The sequence below is a fragment of the Pinus tabuliformis genome, chromosome 8 (assembly GCF_031772625.1).
Source record: "Pinus tabuliformis cultivar Carrire ecotype Pingquan chromosome 8, CPIR1, whole genome shotgun sequence".
Taxonomy (NCBI): domain Eukaryota; kingdom Viridiplantae; phylum Streptophyta; class Pinopsida; order Pinales; family Pinaceae; genus Pinus; species Pinus tabuliformis.
In genome coordinates, this window is record NC_142294.1 from 1,374,963,477 (window position 1) to 1,374,989,777 (window position 26,301).

The 26,301-nt window shown below is 38.6% G+C and overlaps 1 protein-coding gene across 1 annotated transcript; it reads right to left on the reverse strand.

Moving 5' to 3' along the window:
- Positions 1-19,815: 19,815 nt before the first annotated feature.
- Positions 19,816-26,084, reverse strand: LOC149240622 (uncharacterized). The gene is made up of 2 exons (XM_089367336.1): positions 24,533-26,084; positions 19,816-20,083 (listed from the first exon to the last, which is right to left on the reverse strand). Exons 1-2 carry the CDS (start codon positions 25,211-25,213, stop codon positions 20,069-20,071), a joined length of 696 nt encoding a protein of 231 aa, XP_089223462.1. The 5' UTR covers positions 25,214-26,084; the 3' UTR covers positions 19,816-20,068.
- Between the last annotated feature and the right edge of the window lie 217 nt (positions 26,085-26,301).

A 26,301-nucleotide genomic window follows, 5' to 3' on the forward strand; every position in this document is an offset into this window, starting at 1 on the left:
CAGTGAGCTGTTTGTACAGATGATGAATACGATTGTGAATATCTGTGACAACCAAAGATGGGATTCGATTATTGAGGAATCCCGTATTTGACAATTGCTCCAGTAGATAGACATAAATTACTGCCTTATCTGGGATATGGTAAGTCAATGATCAAGGAGGCTCCATCACACTGAGATGATGTACAGGACAGAGCCCCGAGGAAGGATCAAATTTGTGATTTTCCCCAACGACATGGAGTCGGTAAGAAACCCTTGTACAAGGGTCCTACATGTTGCATACATTGAGCTCTGGGAGCTCTGAGGGCTTGCGGTTATTACTGGAGCAACATACAACCACAGGGTGACTCACCCTCCCCTGGTGGTGCGCACTGAAAGAAGATGATTCGCTCTCTTGTGGGACAAGATGATTCGCTCTCTTGTGTAGCAGGATTGATGTGTTCTCCTGTGAGGCCTGGATTCATGTGTTCTCCATGGCGATTGTAGCAGGATTGATGTGTTCTCCTGTGAGGCCTGGATTCATGTGTTCTCCATGGCAGCCTAGATTGATGTGTTCTCCATGGAGATTGTAGCAGGATTGATGTGTTCTCCTGTGAGGACAGGATTGATTAAGTTCTCCTGTCGAGGCATCCTACCCATGCAGTCTGGGACTCATGGCAAGTACCTCTCATCTGATCAATGAGCAGGGAAATGAAGTTAGGGACCATAGTAGTATTGATGGACGCATTGTTGTATCTACCATACTCCCTACGCTAGGATGTCCTCCATTGATCTGGGATCAATGATACTGGTCTGGGACCAGTGGTAGGAGTTGTACATACTATGATGCTGACTTTGGGTCGGCTGAGACTGGTTTGGGACCAGTGGTACATACTCCGAGACTGACTTCGTGTCAGTGCAATACTGGTCTAGGACCAATGAGAGTCTTACATACCCTGACGCTGACTTTGGGTCGGTTGAGACTGGTCTGGGACCAGTGGTACGCACTCTAAGACTAACTTCGGGTTAGTGGAGAATGATATCACTCATTCTCGATCAATTCTTCTTCTTTATAGTTCAGCGGAGATGAGCAGAGTAGAGCAGAGCCAGCAGCACTGAGTAGAGCTGAGCAGAGCAGAGCCAGCAGAGCTGAGCAGAGCAGAGAAAAGCCAGCAGAGTTGGGCAGAACGGTGCATGGCACTGATGGCAGAGATAGTACAGTCAGACTTATGGATCAATGGATGGAGTTCTCCCTAGTTGAGAGGGAGTGTTAAATTGGCAACTAGGGCCAAACTCCATGTGGGTCGGCTTATTTATGGCAGCTGATATTTTTATTGGATCCCTCTCGTTGAGAGGTGTAGGATTGATCCAAAGATCATCCGATTCCGATAAGTATTTATGGAGATATGAATTTATTTTGTTTATGTAATTATTATCAAGCTGACCAGCTCTTATGTAGCCTCTAGAAGCCCAACCGACATGTCTATTCATCGTCCTTGTTTTGGTATAAATAGATGAGGATTTGTTATCATTTATCACTCGTATACTTGAGGTGATCTCCTCTCCATGTCTTGGGTTTTAGGAGAAGGAGAGTCACAAAAAGAATATGTTGTCCTTGTTTCATGATGCCCTAGCCGCAGTAAGCCACAGGCTTATGGGATGCAAACAAAAATCTTTTTGGAATGCTGTCACATCTGCAACCCGAACAAAACCACAGCGGCAAAAGAAATGGTTCGTCCCGAGATCGAACCTCGCCGGTTCAAACATTGAAGTCTGTCTGAAACATCCTGGCAGTGGCATAGGGTCTCTGAGCTCTTCAGGGAATTTGTTCACGGATTACAAGTGGTGTTAGAATGAGGTGCATCCTTTAACATGGAGGGCGATACGAACTGGTGCTTCACGCAGGGTGAATTTCGTTAAGTCACACCAACTACTTATACCTACACTTCTCATCCTCGCGTGCCCCACGACCAACAATACTGGTATACGCTCAGTGACAGAGTGTTAGTGTCAGGTCTGAATCCTGCCATAGATAGCTCGTCATAGCTCTGGGTTTCATACGCAGATCATTCAGAGAACTACATCTTCCAGTGGGATCGGTGCAGAGCATACGTGGTGTTTTACTGAAGGTGTCTGCGTTAAACGTAAGATGGAGGGCGGTAGAAATCCGTGGCTGACGCACCCTGCATTTCTTTGGAACGTTGTCACATATGCAACCCACAGTTATATATAGTAACTACGCAGTCACGGCAACGATACGCAGCTTATACACGCAGAGGTTATATATCATGCAGTCTCAGCATTTGATCTCGCATGACAAGGATACAATCTCAGCATAGATCTAATCCTCATGATGGCAATCTCGACAATACAGATAGATGCATCGCATGACAAAGAGCAGTCTCGGCATCTGATCTCGCATGACAAGGATCAGTCTCGGCATATAGATCTCGGTGGTTTTCCTGTGGCAGTTTAGATGCGATGAACAACAGTAACTCAGATTATCTAAAGCAGATCTACCCTTTTGCACATTGTCTCGGCTTAATGAGGATTAATGAGGATTACGTTGGGTGTCATCTCATCACATATGTATATGTTATTGTCTTGGCATAACCACAATGATGAAGCAGGTTTCAGTATTAATCAAGAGCTTCTTGACATACCTGTAAAAGGAGACATACAGTGTCAATAATCATCACAGTATTCAGATCTAGTATTCTTGATATGAATAAGTATCTCAGAGGCAGTCAAGATGATAAGGATCATAAGTAGTATGATCATTACAGTCTCAGCATGATGAAAGAAGCAATAATCATCAAGTCAAGGAGAGTCAGCTTTGGCTTGGAGCAGTGTATAGGATCATGATCTCACAATGATCTCATCCTACAATAATGTACAGTCGTGATCTTCATAGGTGCAGAGATCATCTCAGTAATAATTTCAAGGAGAAGTCATGGTGCAGCAATGATGCTCTCAAGAACCTTGCGTAATGAAGTTCTTGATGTAGTAGTGATGATCTCTGAGGTGCTGCAAGGATGATGATCCCAACAACACGATGATGAATGAGACAACATGATAATGAATGATGATGGGCATGTTAGTAAGGAACAACATAGTGTTTGATGGGAGCAGCTCAGTGACCAAGTGTAGCACAATGACGGGTGCAACATGAGTACGAGCTGCAACACTATGAAAGGTGAAGCAGTCACTTTGAAGAATCAGTAGAAGCAATATGTCTTCAACTGATCTCATGCAAATATCAAAATTCAAAGTGTTGACTTCTGTTGTAATTGTACTCTCTCTCTCTCTCTCTCTCTCTCTCTTTCTCTGCTGAACTTTGAAGATAAAAGAAGATTTGATCAAAGGGTTTCCCCACACATTGTGGGGTTTGTCCCTGGTTCGCACCATATCTTGTGTCCTCTTGCCTTGGCTTGTCTTCTGCGTTTTATATTTATGTTCTATCTACAGTTTATCGTAATGCTGATGTGATTGCTAACTATGAAAATTTAAATAAATTGCTATGGCATAGAACATACCTAATCTTAACACACCTACTGTAAATAGTGTGTTGATTTCATGCAAGCCCAGCTGCATAGGAAATATGACATAAGATCAAGAAAAAGGTCTAGGATGCAGGACCAAAAGGAATATGTTTCCCAACTCATTTCCCCAAATCTAGCTTATAAAGGGAAGAAATCAGTGAACCCTATCCCACCAACAAAAGGAGAGTCCTTCCATCCTCCTCATCTTGAGTCTGAAGTCCCAAATACATATAAAAAAACCAATCCAATCAAAGCCAATGCATAAAGTAAGTAGTGAACCAATTAATTAGTCAAAAATTATAGGAATCCTTATGCTTTCAACCTATAAAAAGATTTAGAAAAAGTTAAGATATCTATTCCTTTGACTAAATTATTGAAGCAACCCAGTTATAAAGCACAAGTTTCTCAGTTTATGGAACTATCTTCCATTACCCCACTTCAAGATAGTCTTAACATGTAAGAAGAAAGGCATATGGTTATGTTTGGTACACATGTGGAGGAGGAGGACCCTTCCACTCCATTTTATGTCACCCTAGTGATCCATGATTTATTGTTGCATAATTGTATGCTCGACTCAAGAGCTTCTCACAATTTAATGCCACTATTTGTAATGGAACAATTAGGTATGCAGATAACAAAACCATACAAATATTTATATTCCTTTGATTCTAAAAGAGTAAAATGTCTAGGTATGATCAAAGATCTAGTGGTTAGTTTGGCTGAATACAAGTGAAGAGTGTGGTGATGGACATTGCAGTTGCTAGCACACTTGCAATGTTTGGTATGCTCTTGTCCAAGTCACAGGGTATGAAACTCGAAGCATCTATCAAGCTTGATCTAACATATTCTACCATTCCAGTGTTTGGTGGAGAAGAGCATAGATTATACAAAGAGTTTGGATTTGTAAAGATAGTAACTAAAGCTGATTGTTCAAACAATTCTCTTGTGTATGGTCAAGAAATATATTTTTCTTTTATTTTGTTGGAAGACGATGATCAAATCACGGAAGATACCTCAATGAAATTTTTCATTCATATGGGTAAGAAACAACTAGAGTTTGGTCATATTTGGAAATTGTATTTTGATAGTGCTTATTCTAGGGAAGAGAATGGAGTTGGTGTGTTGTTGGTATTCCTAGAGGATAACAATTTACCTTTCTCATTCAAACTAGAGTTTGATGCTCCAAACAATATTATTGAATATGAGGCATTGTTGTTAGGGTTTCAAGTTGCTAAGAATCTCAATATTAAGTTCTTGACAATTTTCGAGAATTATGAGTTGGTTGTAAAAAAAAAGTCAAGAACCAATATCAAACAAAGCACCCAAGGTTGAAGTCTTATATGAATGAGGTGTGCGATCTAATTGGAAAAAAAAAAATGGAATTTAATATATATATATATATATATATATATATATATATATATATATATATATATATATATATATATTATTTTTATTTTTATTTTATTTTTATTTTTTTTTTCTGCCCAGGGAGCAGAACATGATGGTCGATTCCTTAGAAATTATTGTCAGCAACTTTAAAACTCCTTAAAATCCCTTGCTTAGGTATGAAGTTAAGGTCAGGTACAGACCCCTAGTACCAAACAATGTGAAATATTCATGGGTTTTTGAGGATGATGAATATATCAAGCAATTTATGGAGGCCATTGGAGAATTCTCTAATTTAGTGATTGACCACTAATATGCAAATGTTGGGAAAGAAAAAAAACGGATTAGGAGGAATCAATTGTTGGTCATAAAGTCTTGCAACTGAAGGGAAATACAATTCCCAAAGGGTTTATTCCACTAGAAATATTGTTTAATTAAAATGACATAACTATCAAGCCAATGAAACATGAGCATAAGGAAGATATAGAAGACTAAAACATTGGCACAGAACAAGAGCCTAAAACTGTCAAGTTAGCTAAAGCAATACCAAAAGGGTATAAAAAGAGACATATGGAGCTGTTTAAAAAATATATGGATGTTTTTTCTTGGACCTATGATGATTTGAAGACTTTTGATCCCAATATCATACAACACAAGGTTCCTTTCAAGACTGGAATGAAGCCCTACAAGTAGAAGCTCAGACAAATAAACCTTGTACTAGTCCCATCAATTGGAAAGGAATTTAAGAAGTTGTTACTGGCTAAAAGTATTGTGCCTCTCAGATACTCATATTGGGTGCCAAATTTAGTTCCTTTTGGGAAGAAAAAAGGGGAGACCATATTATGTTTGGACTTCATAAACTTGAATAGGGCCTTTTTGAAAGACAACTACCCCTTACCCAAAATGGATTACATTATGTAGAAAGTGGTGGGATCATCTAGACTCTCTATGCTGAATGGGTTCTTTGGATATAACCAGATTATTGTACATCCAGGGAACGAGAATAAAATAGATTTTACCAAACCTTGGGGAACGTTTATGTATTCCCAGATGCCTTTTGGTATTATAAATGTTGGATCCACCTTTCAAAGGGAAATGGATATAACGTTCGTTAGGGAAAAAGAAAAATTCATGGTAATTTACCTAGATGGCATAACTATTTTCTCTAAGACTGATGAGGAACATCTCCAACACTTGTAGCTCACTTTTGAAAAGTGCAGGAAGTATGGCTTATCTTTGAATCCTAAGAAATCACAATTTTCTCAGAGAAAAGGTAGGTTATTAGGTCACATAGTGGCAAGGGAAGGAGTAAAGATTGACCCCTATAGGGTGGAGGATATCAACAATATCCCATAACTAATGAATAAAAAGGAGATACAGGTTTTCTTAAGCAAAATCAATTTCCTGAGAAGGTTTGTTCCTAATTATGTTGAGATTTTAAAAGAAACACTCACATGTTGAAGAAGAACTGACAAGTCAAGTGGACTCCTAGAGCCAGAGAATCATTCTCTAGGATCAATATAGCCTTTGCATATTTCCTTTTCTTAGCTATCCCTGATTATCAAAGACCATCCTCATTTTTTCTTTTTCCTCTACTAAAAAAGTGGCAGTTGTTTTATTGTAGAAGAATGATGGAGAAAAGGACTAACCAATTGTGTTTTTCAATAAAGTGTTAAGGGATGTTGAACTGAAATTCAATATTCTATAAAAACAAACCTACGCTTTGATCAAGGCTCTAAAATAATTCCGAATTTATATTCTACAATCTAGGATAATTTCTTGTGTCCCTATAGATTTCGTGAAAGACATCCTCACATAGGGAGACAATGAAGGCAAGAGAGGCAAATGGATTTCCAAGATCCAAGAGTATGACATGGATATCCAGCTTACTAAATTGGTCAAGAGGAAGAAATTGGCCAAAATTCCATCAGAATTTAATTGTCATGCCTTATGCATAAATCTGCTAGTCAATGAGGCATAAATAGAGAAACAATGAAGATAGGAAGATGGTAACAGAGAAACCTAGAAAATTCAAATGGAATATCTAGTATTTAATGGTATAAAATAATTTTTCATTATATGTTGTTCAAGGAATTCCCATCTAAATTTGACAAAATAAAATATAGAGCCCTAAGGTTACAAGCACAAAAAATTTTCATTTCAAATGGTCAGTTATATTAGAAGGACCCTATGGGAATCCTACTATTATGCTTGGTGGAAGAGGAGACTCCAAAGATAATAGAATAATTTCACAACTGTGTTTGTGGGGGACATTATGCCTAGAAGGTTAAAACTAATAAAATTATCAAATTTGGATTCAATTGGACCAAGCTATTAAGGTATGGCCACACACAAGTCAGAACCTGTAAAAAGTATCGGGTATTTACTGAAAAACAAAAGCAAGTGCCCCTCCCTTTAGGTAGTGGTGACTAGATTTTATTGGAGAATCCACCCATCATCCAGTGGGCAGCACAAATGGATAATCACAACAACATATTAATTCACTAAATGGGTTGAGGCCATCCCTACTAGGAATGCAACTGATACATTGGCTATCAATTTTATGGAGGAGAACATTCTACCTGATTTGGTTGTCCAAGAAAATTTGTAATTGATAATGCAGAGGTATTTAAATCAACAAAATTTATCAGTGTCTATCAAGATTATAATATTATTCTAGGACACTCTACTACTTCTTACCCATAGTCGAATGGATTTGTAGAGTCATCCAACAAGGAATTAGTCAAAATTCTTAAGAAACCCATAGCATAGGATGAAATTGTAGTATGTGATCTTTCCTTTGTTTCTTTCCATATGTGTTTCTTTCCTCTCAGAAGGTGTGTAATTGTATCTCCTGGATTTAATCTCATAATTATGGATTCATGTACATCAAATTTTGATGAAGGATGCATGTTATGTATGAGGTCTCATATATTTAATATGTGCTCTGTGCCCTCTGTATTTTCATTTACATTGTCTATTTCATTATTTTTCTCTTGAAGTTTGATGCATATGATTTTGAGATCAACCTTCTGTGTTAAATTTCTCTTCCTTATGCTCTTCTTTTGCCCATACTATAACGACCAAATTAACTATATCTTTCTGCTTATGAATGTTAGGTCCTTTAAGAGAGAATTCAATGTGTGCTTATGATTGAACCTTCCTTTGGAAGAGATATCTAAACCAATCTTAATTCATCATATGTTTCAAATGATGGATGCTAATGATAAATCCATCAAACACTTTGAGATGTCCTAGGAACTGACCAATCTCAACCCAGAAGTTGTCTCTAGGAACCCCAACAAAACACATAGTAACTATCGGTCATGAATTCATATTTACTTAATATCTATTTAACTTCATCAAGGAATCATGAAGAATGCTCAATTCCCTCTCAAACTAGCTACAACTACACTAGTTAGCCCATGCATTCACATAAACATTCAATAGCTTATCAAATCATGAACAAGATCCATAACAAGACCACATAATTTAACCATGCCTATAACCAAAATATAACCATAATCAATCCATGACAAAACAGCCATAAAATGAACACAATTACCAGTACATGTGTTCATTGGTCACAATAAGGAAATAACTCATATAAACATATGCAAATGACAACCAAGTCAGGCAGTTCCACATAATCCCCGACCATAGATTGGGATAAACCATATCTCTCTTTTAGAGAATCACCCCAGTGCCATATTCCAAGCATTAATGTGGGATATCATGGTTTAAATCAAAACAAAACCAACCAGGGCTTTGAGAGGCCAAACCACCTCAACCCTCAACCACAACAATTTCATCTAAACCGATTTAGAAATCACTAACACCAAATAATCTTGGATGCCTCCAAATTTCTTCACCATACCCAAAGGAATTTTCATCTCTCCACCCATCCTTCAAGAGTATAAGGAGAAATTCCATCTCTGCCCTTGACCCTTGGGAATTTCCCAAGACCACCTCACCAGGATCAAAAGTCTACCAACCATTCAAAGCTTAAACTAAACAAGGAACCCACAAAACCATGGTTATCTAGGAAATGGAAAGGTAAGGTTGAAAACCACATTAAATCCAATAAAATCCCATCCAAATGACGTCAAAGCAGCCAAATAACCAAATGCATCTTCCATGCATCCAAATCTCAGCAATGAAATCACAAATGCAACCTGTTGCCTACAATGTACACTTATTGTAGTTGCCTTTTCCACCTTTTTCTTGTGCTCCCTTGCTTTCATTACTTGATTTCTTTTCCAAGTGCTTCCTCTCTATTGTCTTATAACTCTATTTCTGAAAGTGATCAAAGCTAGAACTGAAAAAAGTTGTGAACTATTTCTCTGACGCCTTTTTATCATTGATGTCTAGTCTCTTCCTTTCCTCTTTCCTTTGTCTTTCATTTTCCTCTAATTTCTCTCTAATTTCCCTTGCATTCAGATGTGTGCTTCTTCATCTCCCTTTTCTCCTATTTTCCCTTATTCTTTTAATTAATTTCTATTTATTTCCTCTTTCCTTTTCCAATTTCCATAGCCATTAATAAACCACAAATGATGCCCAATATAGTTTTATTCGCTCAATTCAACTTGGAATATGTGTCCCATGACCTTGGTCTTATTTTATTTACATGGAAATCGACCCGGGGTTGTTACAAACCCATCCCCCTTAGGGGAACAACTTTCTTAGTGTTTTATGACACTTATGACCAGCAAAATATATAACTATGGAGCTTTATAACACAATTAGATGCAATATTTACAATGAAAATTGTTAAAAACCATGACAAACATAACAAACATACCACTTATTGGAGCTTTATAATGCAACTCGATGCAGTATTCACAATGACACAGACACACACACACATATACATAAAAAAGCTCATTTACTTCAACCAACAAATAAAGAAGGATATAATGCCCACATCTAATCATCCATCTCTCATGTAACTTCATCGGGCCAAAGTGCTTCCACTGCACTTTAACCTACTCTATGTCTTTGTTCTTAAGCATGAGTTGTTTATGTTGCTATATGCGTTGTGGCTCTAGCTAGAACTCTTCCTTTGGTTCCACCTACATTATATACCAATCGATCACATGATCAACATCCTACACATATCTCTTAAGCAATGAAACATGGAAAACATCATGGACTTTCATTGTTAGTACTAGTGGAAGTATGTAGACCATTGGTCCAATCCTCTCAAGGATCTCAAAAGGCCTGCCATATCAAGGTGCCATCTTGGCATATGACTTGATCCTTAAGGATCTCATATTGGGCTTGATGTGCAAGTACACATGCTCCCCAACCTGAAACTCCTTGAATGATCTGTGTTGATCTACATAACTCTTCTTCTGATCCCATGCTACCTTGAAATTTCTTCTAATAACCTGCATTTCCTACTCCATCTAAACTGACATATCCAGTCCAATAAACACCTTATTCATTGGATGACTCCAGCTGATAGTAGTATTACAACTCCTCCCATAGAGAGCCTCAATGGACTCATCTTCAAGGATTCTTGATACCCATTACTATAAGAAAAGGCCAACAATGGAAGACACTACTCCCACTTCCTATATTGAGACATGACATACATCATCAACACATCCTCAAGGATCCTGTTAACCCTCTCTATTTTCCCATCTGTCGGTGTATGATGAGTAGTACTAAAAGCTAAATTTGTCCCCAAGCTTGCAAATAAGTCCTTCCAAAACCTGGAAGTGAAATTGGAATCTCTATCTAATATAATATTCTTGGGCACACCATGGAACCTCACTATCTCCCTGATGAAGATATGAGCTGCCTCACTAGATTAATTAGTAGACTTCACTGTAATTAAGTGAGCTACCTTTCTCAGCCTATAAACCATAACCATGATGGAATCATGTTGTCTCGGTGTCCTCGGAAATCTTGTAATGAAATCCATGGAAATGACCTCCCATTTCCATTCTTGAATTAGAAAAAACCGTAAAAAACTAGTTGCATGCTTGCATTCAACTTTCACCTGCTGATAATCCAAGCACCTTGCAACAAACTCAACCACCACTTTCTTCAAGTTCAGCCAATAATACAACTTCTTAGCAATTGTCAAAGTCTTCTAGTATCTCAGGTGGTCTGAATATGGATTGACATGAAACTCTCTCAAGATAAGCTTCTTCAACTCGTTCCTATCTGACACATAAATCATGCTCCTGAATATGACAATCCATCTGCTATGAGGTGATACTCCTCATCCCTATCACCTTCACCTTGTTGTTACAATCTATGCTTCAATTGCTGATACCTCTCATCATGTTTCCTTGCGTGTAAGAATTTCTCCTAACCTAGAAGAGATCACAACTAAAATATGATTCACCTGCACTCTCCCACTAAGAGGATCCACAACCCAATTCTTTTTTCCATTGATGTACCTGATTTCAAAATCAAACCCATTGAGAGTAGTGAACTATCTAGCTTTCCTTGCATTCAAATTGGGTTGGTCAAACAATTACCTCAACCCACTATGATCACTCATTAGAAAAAACCTCCTACCGAGAAGATAATGTCTCGACATCTTCAATGAATGAATGATAACTGCCAGCTTAAGATTATGAGTCACATAGCTTTTATCGTGCTCATTCAACTTCCTTGATTCATACAAAACCACCTGTCCTTCCTGCATCAGGGCTCCACCAAGTAATTCCTTACATGCATTTGTATAAACCAAAAAATCTTTATGAGAATCTAAAATATTCAAAACCATAACATGTTTAAGGAGTTACTTCAACCTCTCAAAACTAGTTGCACACTCCTCAGTCCATTCAAACTTCTTCCCTTTCCTCTACAAATATGTGATAGGATAGCGAATCTTTGATACATTCTTAATGAACCACCTATAATAACATTCTAGTCTCATGAATGATATGAACTCATCCATATTCCTCGGAGCTGGCCACTCCATGATTTCCTTAATCTTTTCTAGATCCATTGCTATCCCCTTCTTGGAAACAACATGTCCTAAATAATGGATCTGAGTCTGAAAGAAACTACACTTATTGAGCTTGGCATATAACTAATTCTCTCTCAACAATCTCAACACCATTTCCAGCTGCTTTGCATACTCCTCTTCATTCTTTGAATATACCAATATATCATCAATAAATATTATCATAAACTTATCTAAATAAGGGCACAACACATAATTCATCAAACATATGAAGGTGGACGACGCATTGGTAAGACCAAAAGGAACCACCACAAACTCATAGTGCCCATACCTTTTACAAAATGTAGTCTTGTATATTCTTCTTATTTCATGTGCACCTGATGATATCTAGATCCCGAGTCAATATTCGAAAATACTACAACTCCCTTCAGTTGATCAAAAAATTCACCAATCCATGAAAATGGCTACTTGTTCTTAATAGTCACCTTGTTCAACTGCTTAGAATCAATTCACAATCTAAAAATACCATCCTTCTTCCTTACAAACAATAGTGGTGCACCCCAAGGAGATACACTTGGCCTTATATATCTCTTATCAACATTTCTTTAAGTTGCATTTTCAACTCCACCAACCCTGGAGTGCTCATCCTGTAAGGAACCTTAGATGTTGGTGCTACCCCTTGTACCAACTCAATAGAGATATACACCTCTCTATGAGGTGGCAGATCTAGAATATCTACAAGAAACAAATCTTGAAATTTTTGTAAGACATGATACCTATTAAGGACGTCATCATCCTCATCTTCCTTCCCCTTGCCACTAGAAACATGTGCTGCAAACAATAAACATTTTTTATTATTGCGCTTGGCTTGAATAGTTGTAACCATTCACATTGATGTAGCCTTCCTCTTTCCCTACAAGATTCTCTTTTTTGCATCGTCATCTAGGAACGTAATGGCCTCATCATAGTAGTTTACCTTAGTATTCTGAATAAACAATTGATCCATGCATAAAAGCATACTACATGAACCCAAAGGAAGCACATTTAGATGTATTGATGTAAGCATACCATTAAACTCAAATGCACAAGATCTCACCTAGTGATGAACTCTTCTCTTGGTCCCTATATCCAATTTCACCAACCACGATTATACATGCACTTCTTTATTCAACTAGAACTGATCCACTAGGTCGAGACTAATATAGCTATAGATCTAGGATCAATCAAAATAGAAACAACCTGATCACAAATCTTACCTTCCATCTCAATAATGGATTCATAATGATCTTCTTGCCTCTTATCCACTATTGCATAAATATAGGGAATACTATGTCCTACATCCCAAAATGTCTACACCTCTTGAGAACTGTAAACATGAGGCTTGCCACCCTAATGTGATGGAGAATATCTCCTGTGATGTCCTCTACCATAGGTCCAACACCTCAAATGTTTCCTACCATCACCTTTATTCTATTATTCCTCAATCTGAGACCCATGCCCCCTCTTAGTTGCATTGAACTTATTATGAGGTGCCAAATTCTCCTTGTCACCTGCATCCTGATATATTCCTCACTTCTTAGGACATTTTCCTTTTTTCTTCTCATTACCTTTCTAGTCTCGCTTGAACTTAAACTTGTGCTTAGACTACTCATAACAATGCTTCATCTTTCTGATGACTTCCTCCAATGACCAAGGCTCACCATACTCAATATGATCCTTTAATACTAATGGTAATCCAATGATGAAGCTTTGGAATTTTATTTTCTCATCCTTGATATAGGGAACATACCTCAACGAATCTAGAAATTTAGCCATGTACTCTTCATCTATCATGGAACCTATCCTCAACTCATAAAAACTCCTTGGCCTTTCCATCATAATATTTCTCAGAAAGGTACTTCTTCCTAAAGCATCTTTGAAACTCCTCCCAGGTCAGATTCTCTTCCCTTATGCCTCTAATATGCATAACATCTTCCCACCATATGTTTGTCCTTCCTTTGAAACTAAATTTTGTTATCTTAGCTTTCATGTTCTTTGACTAATAATGAAATCTGAAGAACGTCTTCATCCCAAGAAGTCATGCTTCTGCATCTTCTAATTTCTTCAATTCTCCATCAAAGGTAAAAGGCTTGGCTTTCTTGAACTCTTATGGAAAGTACCCCCTCTCACTTCTATAAGGATGTTGGAAATCACGATGATGATGTCTCTTAGAACCAAAGCTAGAGTAGAATCCATGAGTGTGAGCCCTCCTATCAAGTGTATTCAAGGATCTTCCACCTGTCACTATCTCATCCTTGTCCATACTGTACCCTTTCTGATAATTTTTTCCATTTGCACCATTTGTCTTTTCTTTTTATCCCTGACTGATCCTCGGTTGTCCCTATTTATGCAAATATGTAAGGCTCTATAGAATCACTACATAACCTCGGTGTGTGTTTCTTGAGCCGTGGAAAGCCTTTCCTATGCCTCAATATACCACTCATTATTTGCCTTGGAACTCACAATTTTTTCCCTCAAAATTCTCAATGTGTCTTTCAAACCAAGAGAATGTCCCTCTCCTTACTGCTCAACTGGTCTCTACCATCCTACCAATGTCTCTTCCGACTTGTATAGAGATTCATATGAATTGTACTCAACTATTATGCTCTTCATCTCTTAGCCTTATATGTACTGTAATATTCCATTGTTAACTATGTAAAACACAATCAAAATTATACCTCAGGGTATTTCAGGGGAGGCTATTGCATCTGCACAGGCCAATCCAAATTAGCTTGATACAATATCATAAGCATACTAGATTATACATGGATATTATAAACATAACAATAAGTATCTAACATGCATGCATGATAAACATATAAACAACTAATATGCATACATAACAATCTGCATTTACCCCAAGGTCGAGTGCTACAACCTTGCTCTAATACCACCCTGTAGTCACCCCATCCCACATTTACCTAGTTTTACAATCTCTCTATGTAAACGTGAGATGAGAGTTGCTATCAAATGAACCAACATCTAATTTCCAGCTATGGAAGTGTGGTCTACTAATTGGAAACTTACTTAAACCTCTTAGGGACATCAGATCACTTATGTGTCAGACCAAAACACCCAGTGCTCAGACCTTGAGCTAGAACTTCCTTTTAAGTGATCTCACAACCCAGCCGCATGCTTAAGCCATTATGAGTGTGGTTGGAATGCCCATCCACACACACAAGTCGTGCACAAGCCTCCCTTCGTGTGGTTGTAGTAAAATTTTCCTAGTTACATGGCACATGATTGCAGAACCAATGCCACATTTTCAGGGCTAGCCTACAGGCCACTACCGAAAACAACCCATAAATTTCTAGAATCAAGCTTAAAGTTGTTAAAAGCCTATATGATAAGTAATAAGGTTAGATCTTGCTCAGAATATTCCAAACACATGAGAAAAGTTCGGCAAACACATGGTAAACATAGTAACTTTGGGTCATGAATGCATAAATTTTCAATGTCTCCTTAACTTCATCAAGGAGTCATCAAGAAGGATCAATGCCCTCTCAAACTAGTTGCAACAACACTAGTTAGCCCATGCATTTACATAACCATTCGATAGTTTATCAAATCATGAACAAGATCCATAACAAGATCACATCATTTAACCATCCTTATAACCAATATATAAACATAATGAATCCATGACAAACCAATCATAAAATCAATGCAATAAAAATTACATGTGCTCATTGATCACCATAAGGAAATAAATCATATTAATTTATGTAAATGCTAACCAAGTCAGGGATTTCATGTACCACCTGACCCTAGATTGGGCTGAACCAAATCTCTCTTTCAGCCAATCACCCTCGTGCCATATTCCAAGTAAGAATGTGGGGTCTCATGGGATAAATCAAAACATAACCAACCAGGGCTTCAACAGGCCAAACAACCTCAACCCACAACAACAGTGACTTCACCTAAACATATCCATAAACCACTAACACCAAACAAGATTGGATACCTCCAACGTTCTTGACCATACCTAGAGGAATTTTTCTATCTCCACCCATTCATCAAGAGTTCTAGGAGAAAGTCCATCTCCACCCTTGACCCTTGGGAATTTCTCAAGACCACCTCACCGGGATCCAAAGTCTACCATCCATCCAAATATTAAACCAAACAAGGAACCCACAACACCATGGATATCTAGGATATGGAATAGCAAGACTGAAAACCACTGTCAATCCAAGAAAATCCTATGCTTGATGACAACAAAACAAACAAACAAACAAACACATGTACAATCCATCCAAATATTAGCAATGAAATCAAACATGCAACCTGTTACCAGCAATGTCCTCTTGTTGTAGCTACTTTCCCATCCTTTTTCTTGTTCTCCCTTGCTTTCTTTACATGGTTTCTTTTCCAAGTGCTTCATCACTTTTATCATAGAGATCTATTTATGAAAGTCATCAAAGCTAGAACTGAAAAAATGTTATGAATTATTTCTCTAATGCCTTTTTATCATTGGCGTCTAGTATCTCCCTTTCCTTTTTGCTTTTTCTTTCATTTTCCTCTAATTTCTCTCTAATTTCCCTTGCATGCATATTTATGTCTCTTCATCTCCCTTTTCTCCTATTTTCCTTTATTCTTTTAATTAATTTCCATTTATTTCCTCTTGCCTTTGCCAATTTCCATAGCCATTAATAAACCACAAGTGATGCCCACTATAGTGTTTTTCCCTTCATTCAACTTGGAATGCGTGTCCCATGACCTTGGTCATATTTTATTTACTGCATGGAAATCAACCCAGGGTTGTTACAATAATTTCCATTTGCACCAAACTACTTGATTCTTGTCAATCCACTAAACTAGTCTTGTTCCCAAGCTTTGCCATATTGTGCTTCTAAGTCTCTTATAAATAAACCTTAAATATAATGATAAGAATGTGACTTCCTTTTAAATATTCTTTGATACCATTCATAGGTTTTTATCTCAAAGTTTAAATTTTCTATGTGAACCATTTGCTTACTATCCATAATATTATATAATTCAAAATATTGCTCTATTTCATGCACCAAAGCAAACACTTTTGTTCCATAAAATTCCTTTAATTCAACCTTAAATTTTTCTCTCTAAGGAAACCATCCATAAATATCTCTACTGCTAGACTTAAATCCACTTGAAAAGTTTCTATTATTGGCAAGTTTTTCAGCTAAAAATACTACCTTTATTTTACAACGTATCAATTTTAAAGAGCCACCCATTTATAGATTCTATAATATTTTTTGTTCCATTCCATCCATATTTTGTTCCAATTGTTTCATCTTCTTATCCATTTCTTCCTTATTTTCAATTATCATTTGTTTAATATCCCTTTTAATTGATTATTGCATATGTGACAATTGACTTTCCAACTTGGATACTCAATTTTGGACATATTCTATTTATTTATGAATGGATTAGTTTTCAATGGGTTTAATTGGTATAATATATTTTAGATATTTCTTTGAATCCATGTAAGAAAATAATAATAATACTCCTCTTATCACAAAATGGATCTTCCAATCAAAAGTTATGTCACTTGTAAGTTACATATCTTTCAAATATTAATTCAAAGACTATTTGGATGAATGACCTTTTTCTTCATATCCCTTAGATTGCGGTCTTTATGAGTCTAAAATTTTGGCTCAAGGCACTTTGATATGACTTTTATATATTTATGTACATCTAACTGAAATTTGATATGTGAAGAGAGAGTTATTATAACTTTTCTAGAACTTGTTGATTTTATACTTCTTTCAAAGAGTGAACTTGTACTAAATCATGCCTTATGTCCAATTTCTTAATATGATTTTGAAATGTTTACTTGAAATACTTTGATATGTCTCTTTAGATCTATATAAAAATTAAAAATGATGTATCTAAAAAATATATAGAGAGAGAGAAAATGCTATCACTTGTTTGAGACTAATTGCAGGACCATTCACAAACCCTAAATTCCATAGTGTATATCTTTGAAAGTATAGTGAACCAAAACCTAACATTTTAATGAAATTTATTTCAATATTGTACCTCAATATGATAAATTTTCATGCTCTAAATATTTCAAAGAATAAATTATAGAAAAAAATCAATATTACTTGTTTGAAATTGATTTTAGGACCATTCACAAACCCTAACTTCAACAAGGTATATCTCAAAAAGTATAGTGGACCTTAATCTGAAATGTTTAGTAAATGTTCCTCGAGATCTCTTCTAAATATGATAAAAATTTCACAGTCTAAAAGAAAACAAATATAGTTAAAATTAGAAGATGAGTTTTTTTAAATAGAAAAACCCTAGTTTCACTTGCTTTGATTCCAAATATTATGAGCTATGTGTCTTAAAATAGATAAAAAGTCTACAATTTTAATCCACTTTAAGGGAGAAAACTCATTTTACAATGAATTCAATACACAAAACAAGTTATGATGGCCCTATGTCTAGTTTTCCTTGGTATGTATATAGGAGAAAAAATATATAATTACAATGAAAGGTTCTAGCTGACCTAGTAATATAAAAAATAAACTAATAATGGATACTTATTAGGGCCTTAAGATGGTATAACCTACTAGTTTTCTTTGATGGACTCCTCCTAAATATATAAACAACTTTGTTAGTAACTTCCAAGAACTATTTAGTGTAACTTGTTGACATATGCTCCATGAATCTTGCTTGATTCAATTCCAACACACTTGGTCCAACATCACCAAAAATTAATAACCAACAAATGTCTAACCCAACACACAAGTGTTAACAACTCCTCATATGGATGCACAACCTTCCCTTCTAGGAAAATTAATAATGAGCATATAACATCTAGCTATGAGTCTAATGTTACTCAACCATTATAACCAAACAAGGGGTTTGCACGGCCATATAGTGCTTACATCCATATGCGCAATTTTATTATGAAAATTTTATATTTTATACTATATTACCATGATGATTTCCTCTACTTATCTATTATTCCTTATGCTCCTTTGAAGTCATATACACTATTAGTGTCTCCATCTTTTGTTATCCATAATATGTACCTACAAAACAATCTTGTCCAATATTAAAGTGCCTAATTGGATATGAGTCATCTATCCACGCAACAATTTCACTAGGAGAAATTTTTTCAGTGGAATCCGATTGCTTTTGGGTTGCAAAATCTAAATTTTATAATGTTTGAATTGTGATTTTGAAGCTAGAAATGGATTTACCACCATCAAAAACTCCAGGCAACCAAATTACATACTTTGATAGTTGTAACTAGGATTTCCCAAATTTTTTGTAAGATTTATTCAACATTGTGCCAAAAAACATAACGTTTTCCAAGCGAAATTGTCATCTAGTCGTTGAAATTAACTCTCTCTACATCATTCTAGTTATTTATTTGTTGGCCATGATCAGACTTCTCATCTTAGTCTTGACGATAAACCACACTAGATGGTTTGAAACACATCGACTCAGAAATTCTCGTGTGATTTTTACTAAAAAAGAATCAATATACACAATATAAATCACATCAACCTCAATTATGAAATCTCTCTGGTTCATTCAATGTAAGATTCCTTACCATTCACATTGCATTAATGTCATTGTTATCATTATTTACTTGGAATCTCGATTACTAGTTTCTTGGCATGTTTGGACAGTGAGTCAATCCTTTTTTTTTTTCCAAGGAAAAAAGACCGAGCTTTTCTATTCAATAAATAAAAGAGCTACAAGAAACGATGAGTTAACATCCAGCAGTTTTGAAAAACTGCCTAAATTCGGGAAGGTAAAGAGACCTCGCCCATTGCTGTCATCTCAGATGACTGAAGTATATACAAAAAAAAAACCCATATCCAGACCCACCCAGTACATGCAAGTACACGCGGCCTGCAAGCAGCCTCCCCAAATAAAAGAGACGGTCACAAAAAACCACCGGGCCTCCATAATGGAAAACGACCCACAGCATATACAGTATGAATATCATTTTGTTTTTTCAAAGTTTGTCCCATTAAAGGAGCTGTTTAAACAGAAAGCATAAAGATTGATCAAAAACGGAGCCGCCAAAAGCCTGTTTTTAGCCAATTTTTTAGACTCCTTCACATCATACAGCAACAAAATTTAAGTATATGGGGCCAAATCCGTCTCACGGATCTGGTCCTGAATCTGTTCCTTTATCCTCCATGAACCCATAGCCTGTTGTAAACCTGCCTTAGAATATTCGTCTGCTTCAGTATTCCTGTCCCTGTAGATGTGAGCAAGAGAGAAAACAGTGAAGGATGATTTTAAATTTTGTATTTCTTCAAGAAGAGGCATCAAGATATAATTTCTACATCTAAATTTCCCATTCACCCAATTCACAACATTAGATGAATCTCCGAAAATCTGAACTGTGAGGACTTGTCTATGGATTAGCCAACAGAGGAGTAGTTTTAAAGCTGATAGCTCGGCAAAGTTATTTGTGCCCGTCCCTAGCCCTACTGAAGCTTTTAGTGAGTGAGAATCACTAAGATGAATTATAATTCCTGCCCCAGTAATGTTATTTTGTGCCGCCCCGTCGAAAAAAGCCCAGGGTATGCCATCTTTGATCTGAATTTCGGCCCTCTGAAGTGTGCCAGAAGTGGTCTCTGGTTCAGGAATGCTGGAAAGTATAGCTGAGCTCTGAATAGCTATTGCTTCCGCTGGGATTGATTTTTCGCTGAAAATGCTGCGGTTTCTGGCTAGCCAAATGCCCCAACAAAGGATAGGAGGGAGATTTCTCAGATTCTTCTCAGGATGGCTGGTCCACCACCCCTCCCAAGCTGTATTGAGATCTACCCCTTCCCATCTGGCATTGATCTGGAGTAACCTTTTCGCTGCGTTCCAAACTTGAATTGTGAATATGCATTCCACGAAAAGGTGATTTATGGTTTCTGAGGCTACTTTGCATAATGCACATCGACTCGGCCCCTCCATATAACGAGCTATCAGGACGTCCCAAGTGGGGATCTTCCTTTTGAGTGCGCACCATAAGAAAAGTCTTGCTTTTTTGGGGCATTTCAGCTTGAATAAGGGTTTGGCCCACCAGATAGGTGGATCCCATCCTTTTCTGTTCATCAGAAAATTATAGCCAGCCTTAGGGGAGTATAAGCCTGACTCCACATGTGCCCAAACAAGGGTATCTGGGCGATCCTTTATTCTAACACTAGATCGTTTGAGCTCTTGGATGTACCTCTGCCATTCATCGCTCCATATGATATCAATGTCAAGTTCCTCAACTGCTTTCCATTCTTGACCCCATATGGATTGTATCTCCATATTTGCTATCTGATTTAAACTGTGAATCCCCCTTGAATCTAAATGTGCAAGGAGGCCCGGTGAGAGGGCAAATAAGTCACTGCATCCTACCCACGGGTCCCTGCCTATCCGAATGCTTTCTCCATTTCCAACTTGCCAGGCAAGACCTTGTTCTATTATAAAGAAAGCCTCTGTAGTAGCCTTCCAAACTACTGAGCAATTTTTCCCTTTCTTATTTGGGCTTCTAATCCAATCATCGAGAGGAACAGGGTCAATATACTTCCTTTTCACCACTCGTGTCCACAAATTTTCTGCATCAATAATTCTCCATCCTGATTTTGCTGCTAGGGACTGACTGAAATCGACGAGTTGTTTAATACCCCATCCCCCCCAGTCCTTGGGTCTAGCTATCTTGTCCCAAACTACCCACGGAAGGACTGAGTCTTCTTTTGCACCCGACCACAGGAATCTGCTACAAATTTGCTTGATTTTATGAAGAACCCCCTTTGGGATCCAAGTCAGTGCAGCCCAAAAAACTGGGATAGCCTGAAGGACAGCGTTTATCAGAGTTAGTCGGCCAGCCCTTGATAGCCATTTGTAGCTCCAGTGAGATATCCTTTGCTCGATTTTTGCCACCAGCCAGTTCCAATCCTGCTTCCTATAGGAAGTGGGCTTTAACCAGAATCCCAGGTACTTGAATGGCTGATCCAAGCTGCTTGTTTCAAAAGGCAGATATGAAGTGATCAGGATCTCCTCCTGTCTGGAGAAGGCCTCCATTATGAGCTGCGACTTTCTGGAGTTTATTTGCAATCCTGTAGCTTTCAGAAAGATGTCAAGAATGTCTTTGAGCATTTTTAGTTCATTCCTATTTCCATTTGTAAATAGCAGGATATCATCAACAAATAGGAGATGAGTAATGTAAAGATTTACAGCTACTTCCAAACCTGTTATCAAACCTGCCCTCTTTGCTTTTGTTATTAGTCGACTGAGGCCTTCCGCAGCCAGAAGGAATAAGAGTGGAGAGAGAGGGCATCCTTGTCTCAGTCCTCGATGGCTGTTGAAGAATTGTGAGGCAGCCCCGTTTATCAAAACAGCAAAAGATACATTTGAAATACATCCCATTATCCAATTTATGAATTCCACTTTAAAACCGAGATGTGTCAGAAGCAGCCTGAGGTATGACCAATTTATTCGGTCGTAGGCTTTGGAAAGGTCTAATTTCAACACCGCCCCTTTCTTTTTTGCTTGTCTAATACTGTGGATGGTTTCCTGGGCCACCCCTATGGCCTCATGAATTTGACGACCATCTAGAAATCCAAATTGCTCATTTGAGATATAGACAGATAGAATGGGCTTTAAACGGACCGCTATGACTTTTGCTATGATCTTATATATAGTATTACATAAAGATATGGGTCTGAAATCCTCAAAAGTTTCCGGGTCCTCCTTTTTCGGAATGAGCGCTATGAAAGTTGCATTGAAAGGCCCATAGATTTCTCCTTTCTTTCTTGACTCCTCCACCACATCTGTCAGTTCATCACCTATCTGCTCAAAGAAGTGGAGAAATAATTCTATAGTCCAGCCGTCCGGCCCTGGACTTTTGTCCTTTGGCATTGACTTTATGACCTGTTCCACCTCCTCCTTAGTCACTTCTCTGAATAGATTGTCAGCCTCCTCTTCCTCCACAAACCGTGGGAAAGCTTGGGCAGTGCAAATGATTTCAGCTATTGATATCACTCCTGGGTCGGCAAAGAGAGATTGAAAGTGACTCTTCCCCAGGGATGAGACAGCCTTGAAAGTGGAATGCTCCCTGCCTTCTGCATCCTTCAATTTCCAAATTGTGTTGGCACTTTTCCTTCCCTTTGCATAGTTGTGAAAAAAATTTGTGTTCTCATCCCCGGCTTTCAGCCAGATAGCCCGACTTTTTAACCTCCATTCCTCTTCTCTGTCAAGAAGAATCTTTGCCCTTCTTTTTTCTAATTCCAAAATTCTTTCCTTCGACTCCTGAGAACTGTAAGCATTTGCTTCAGGATCTTCTAGTGTGCTTAGGGCTTCGTCTATTCTGGCCATATCCTCAAAAGACTTTCTCCTTCTCTCAGCGGCCCATTCCCTGGACTCCTTCTTTAGCCTTTTAAGATTTTCCATGAAATGAGCACCTTTGTTTTCTGGGTTGGAAGTGCCCGGGTGCCTCCACGTATTTCTGAACAGTTGAATGTAGGACTCCTCCTGAAGCCAGGAAGAGTTGAACTTAAAAGGAGAAGCCGGTTTGGGCGGGGTCTTGGAAAATTCTAAGAATATAGGGAAATGATCCGAATTTCCTCCTTCCCCCACCCATTGCCTGAAGAGGGGAATGAGAGAAGCCAGTGAGTCGTTTATGAGGAAACGATCCAGTCTTTTTGCAACTCTCTCCTCCCCTGTTCTTCTATTCCTCCAAGTCGGTTTTGCCTTGATTATATTGACATCAAGCAAGTTGTGATTCTGTAGAGTTGTTAAAAAGAAATCAGCCAAAGGGTCTTCCCTTGCATTTGGACCCCAAGCTTCAGCAGTTCCCAAGGAAAAATTTAGGTCCCCTCCAATTAAAAGGTGTTTGTGTTGTAGCAAATCTTTTGTGAGGAGATCATTCCAATAGGTTACTCGCCCCTGACACGGGCCGTATACATTTATGACCAGAAAAGACTGTTCGAAATCCGGGGACTGAATCTCCAAGCCAAGTGCATTGTATAAGCCCCAAGAATTTAGCACTTTTATCCTTCCCTTCTTGAACCCGATAGCTAGACCACCTGAATGTCCAGAGGCATCCAGTGCCGAGAAAACCCAACCCGGAAACAGAGAGTTTAGATTATCTTCAACATCATTGCTATTTCCCAATGTTTCTTGAAGGAAAACCAGATCAGGGTTGTGACGAGTAACTAAATCCTTCAATGCTAGTTTTTTGGGTTTACTAGCCAACCCCCTACAGTTCCAAGAAAGGCAGATCATTTAACAACCGTCTCAGGGGGTTTTGCTGCTCTAAGCGCCCCAGGGATAGACATTTGTTTACCATCCTCAACATCGAATTTTGCCTTAACTTGTGCTTTAGAAAAAAGAGATTTTCTTCCTCTGTTTTTTTTTTTTATTGTGAGACTTTTCGACGACTCAGGGCAGAGGCCTCCTACTGAGTCTACGACGGGGAGATGTCCTGCCGGTCTTTTGCCATGTGACCTTAAGTTATAATGGCGGACAGGGGACGAAATCACAGGGATCTGTACAGGAATGGGAGGGCCCTCACAGTTCATATTTAAGGAGGGAAGGGCTTCCGAGAGAGATTCAATGATTTGAATGGGGTCATCATGATTTTCTAGCATATTGCAGTCTGAAGCCATTATATCTTTTACAGATTCAGTAAGGGGAGAGAGAGATAAAGGAGAGGCCTGCATACCAGGAGGGTCGCCCGCAGAGGGAATTGCTGGATCTTCCGGAAGAGGTTCCTTTGAAAGCTGGGCTTTTTTGATGCGCTGAGGGGTCTCTTCCTTCCACTGAATGTCCTCTTTTGCCGGACCTCCAGATTTGGTCTCTGGTGTTCTGCTTCCAATGTTATCTCCTCCATCGGTTCCACACTTTTCCTCCGAGTACCCTCCTTGACTTCTTCTTTGCTTTTAGTCTTCCTTCTCCTCTTCCCCGAGGGACAATCCCTTGCCAGGTGACCATATTCTTGGCACCGAAAGCACCTGAAAGGAAAGAGTTCGTAATCCAGCTTCTGTTCATATACAAACTCCTTATAATGTAGTGAGACTGTTTTTGCAAGTCCTTCCAGTGGATTCAACCTGACGAGGATCCTTGCCACCGCTTTTTCATAAGTTTGCAGAAAAGATCTATCTGCGTCCAGATAAGTTCCTAAGTGATCTCCAATTGACTTGAAGACTGAGTCGATCCAGAGATAAGGGGGTAAATTAGGTGCTCTTACCCAGACAGGTTGATCTGTAACCTTCTCCTTTGTTGCGTCAAACATGGGCGACCACCGTTTGAAGAAGACAGGTCTGTCCCCAAAAGCCCATTGTCGTTCCTCGACCCATTCCATTGCCTTTTTGCAGTCGAATTTCACCATAAACCAGCCGTTCATCAGAGTAGCAGTCGAGAAATTTTTTGCTGGAGAATGAGACCACTGGCTCTCAGCCCATCATTTTAAAGTACTTCCAGAGATATATCTGCCCCTTACTATGCCCACAATTGTACTCTCGGCCACCTCCAACGCCTCCTCAGCCTGTACATCCATACCTAAAACCAAATTCGTGACCTTTTTGGATTTCCACGATTTTGTTTTCTTCCGCTTATCCCCTACCTTCTCTGCCTCTCTCAAATTAGCTCATTTTTCTGAGTGAGGGTTTGAAGCTCTTGCGTTCCCCAAATTTTCACCTCCATCTTTCTCAGACCTCTGGTCCTGCTCTGATAGGGTTTCAACCAAACCCTCCACCGGGCTCCCAACTCCATTTGAAGACAGATGAAATCCTTCAGGTTCCTTCCCTAAATCGGGATGGAAGTCCGAAACCCTCGAAGAGTTAATGACCTTGATACCAGCTGAACCCTCGACTTCCTTTGACTGTAGCAGGTCGCTTGGGAACAAAGTTTTTTGGACCGCCGTTTGCTTGCTTCCCTCCCCCAGCTCTTTCCCAGCACTCTGGACTCCTCCAACAGACCTCCATACCCCTTTTAATGGTGGAAAATTTATAATATCCTCCAAACCTCCCGAAGACGAGAAAATTTTTGACGGGGAGATCAATTTTTGACTGTGCACTTCATCCACTTTGAATTTGGGCAGTCCTGGCCATGCATGAAAGTTTGACGGCTCCCCGCCCCTTTCTCCGGCCCTGGTAGCTTCTATCGTGCCGCAGCTTCTAGTCCCGCCTAAGAGCTCCAAACTTTCGTTTAACAAAACAGGGGCCGAGTTTGAGTGCCAAATACCCCCTCCCGTGAGCAGAGCGGTTGACGGGTTAACCGAGTTGCCAAAAAACTGTTCTAAGTTTTCCGTTGATACCTCCTTTCCCCAGATGGAAAGAATGTCAGCCGGGGTAGGGTCTAGATCGACCGATTCCCTAGGGTTTACCATGGTAAAACCCGTCGCCGTTTACCTTGCAGTTCTTCACAAAAGTCACCGGGTTTGCAAAACGGAATGAAACTGTTCCTTGAAGTCTCCGCAAGCACAGATAATGG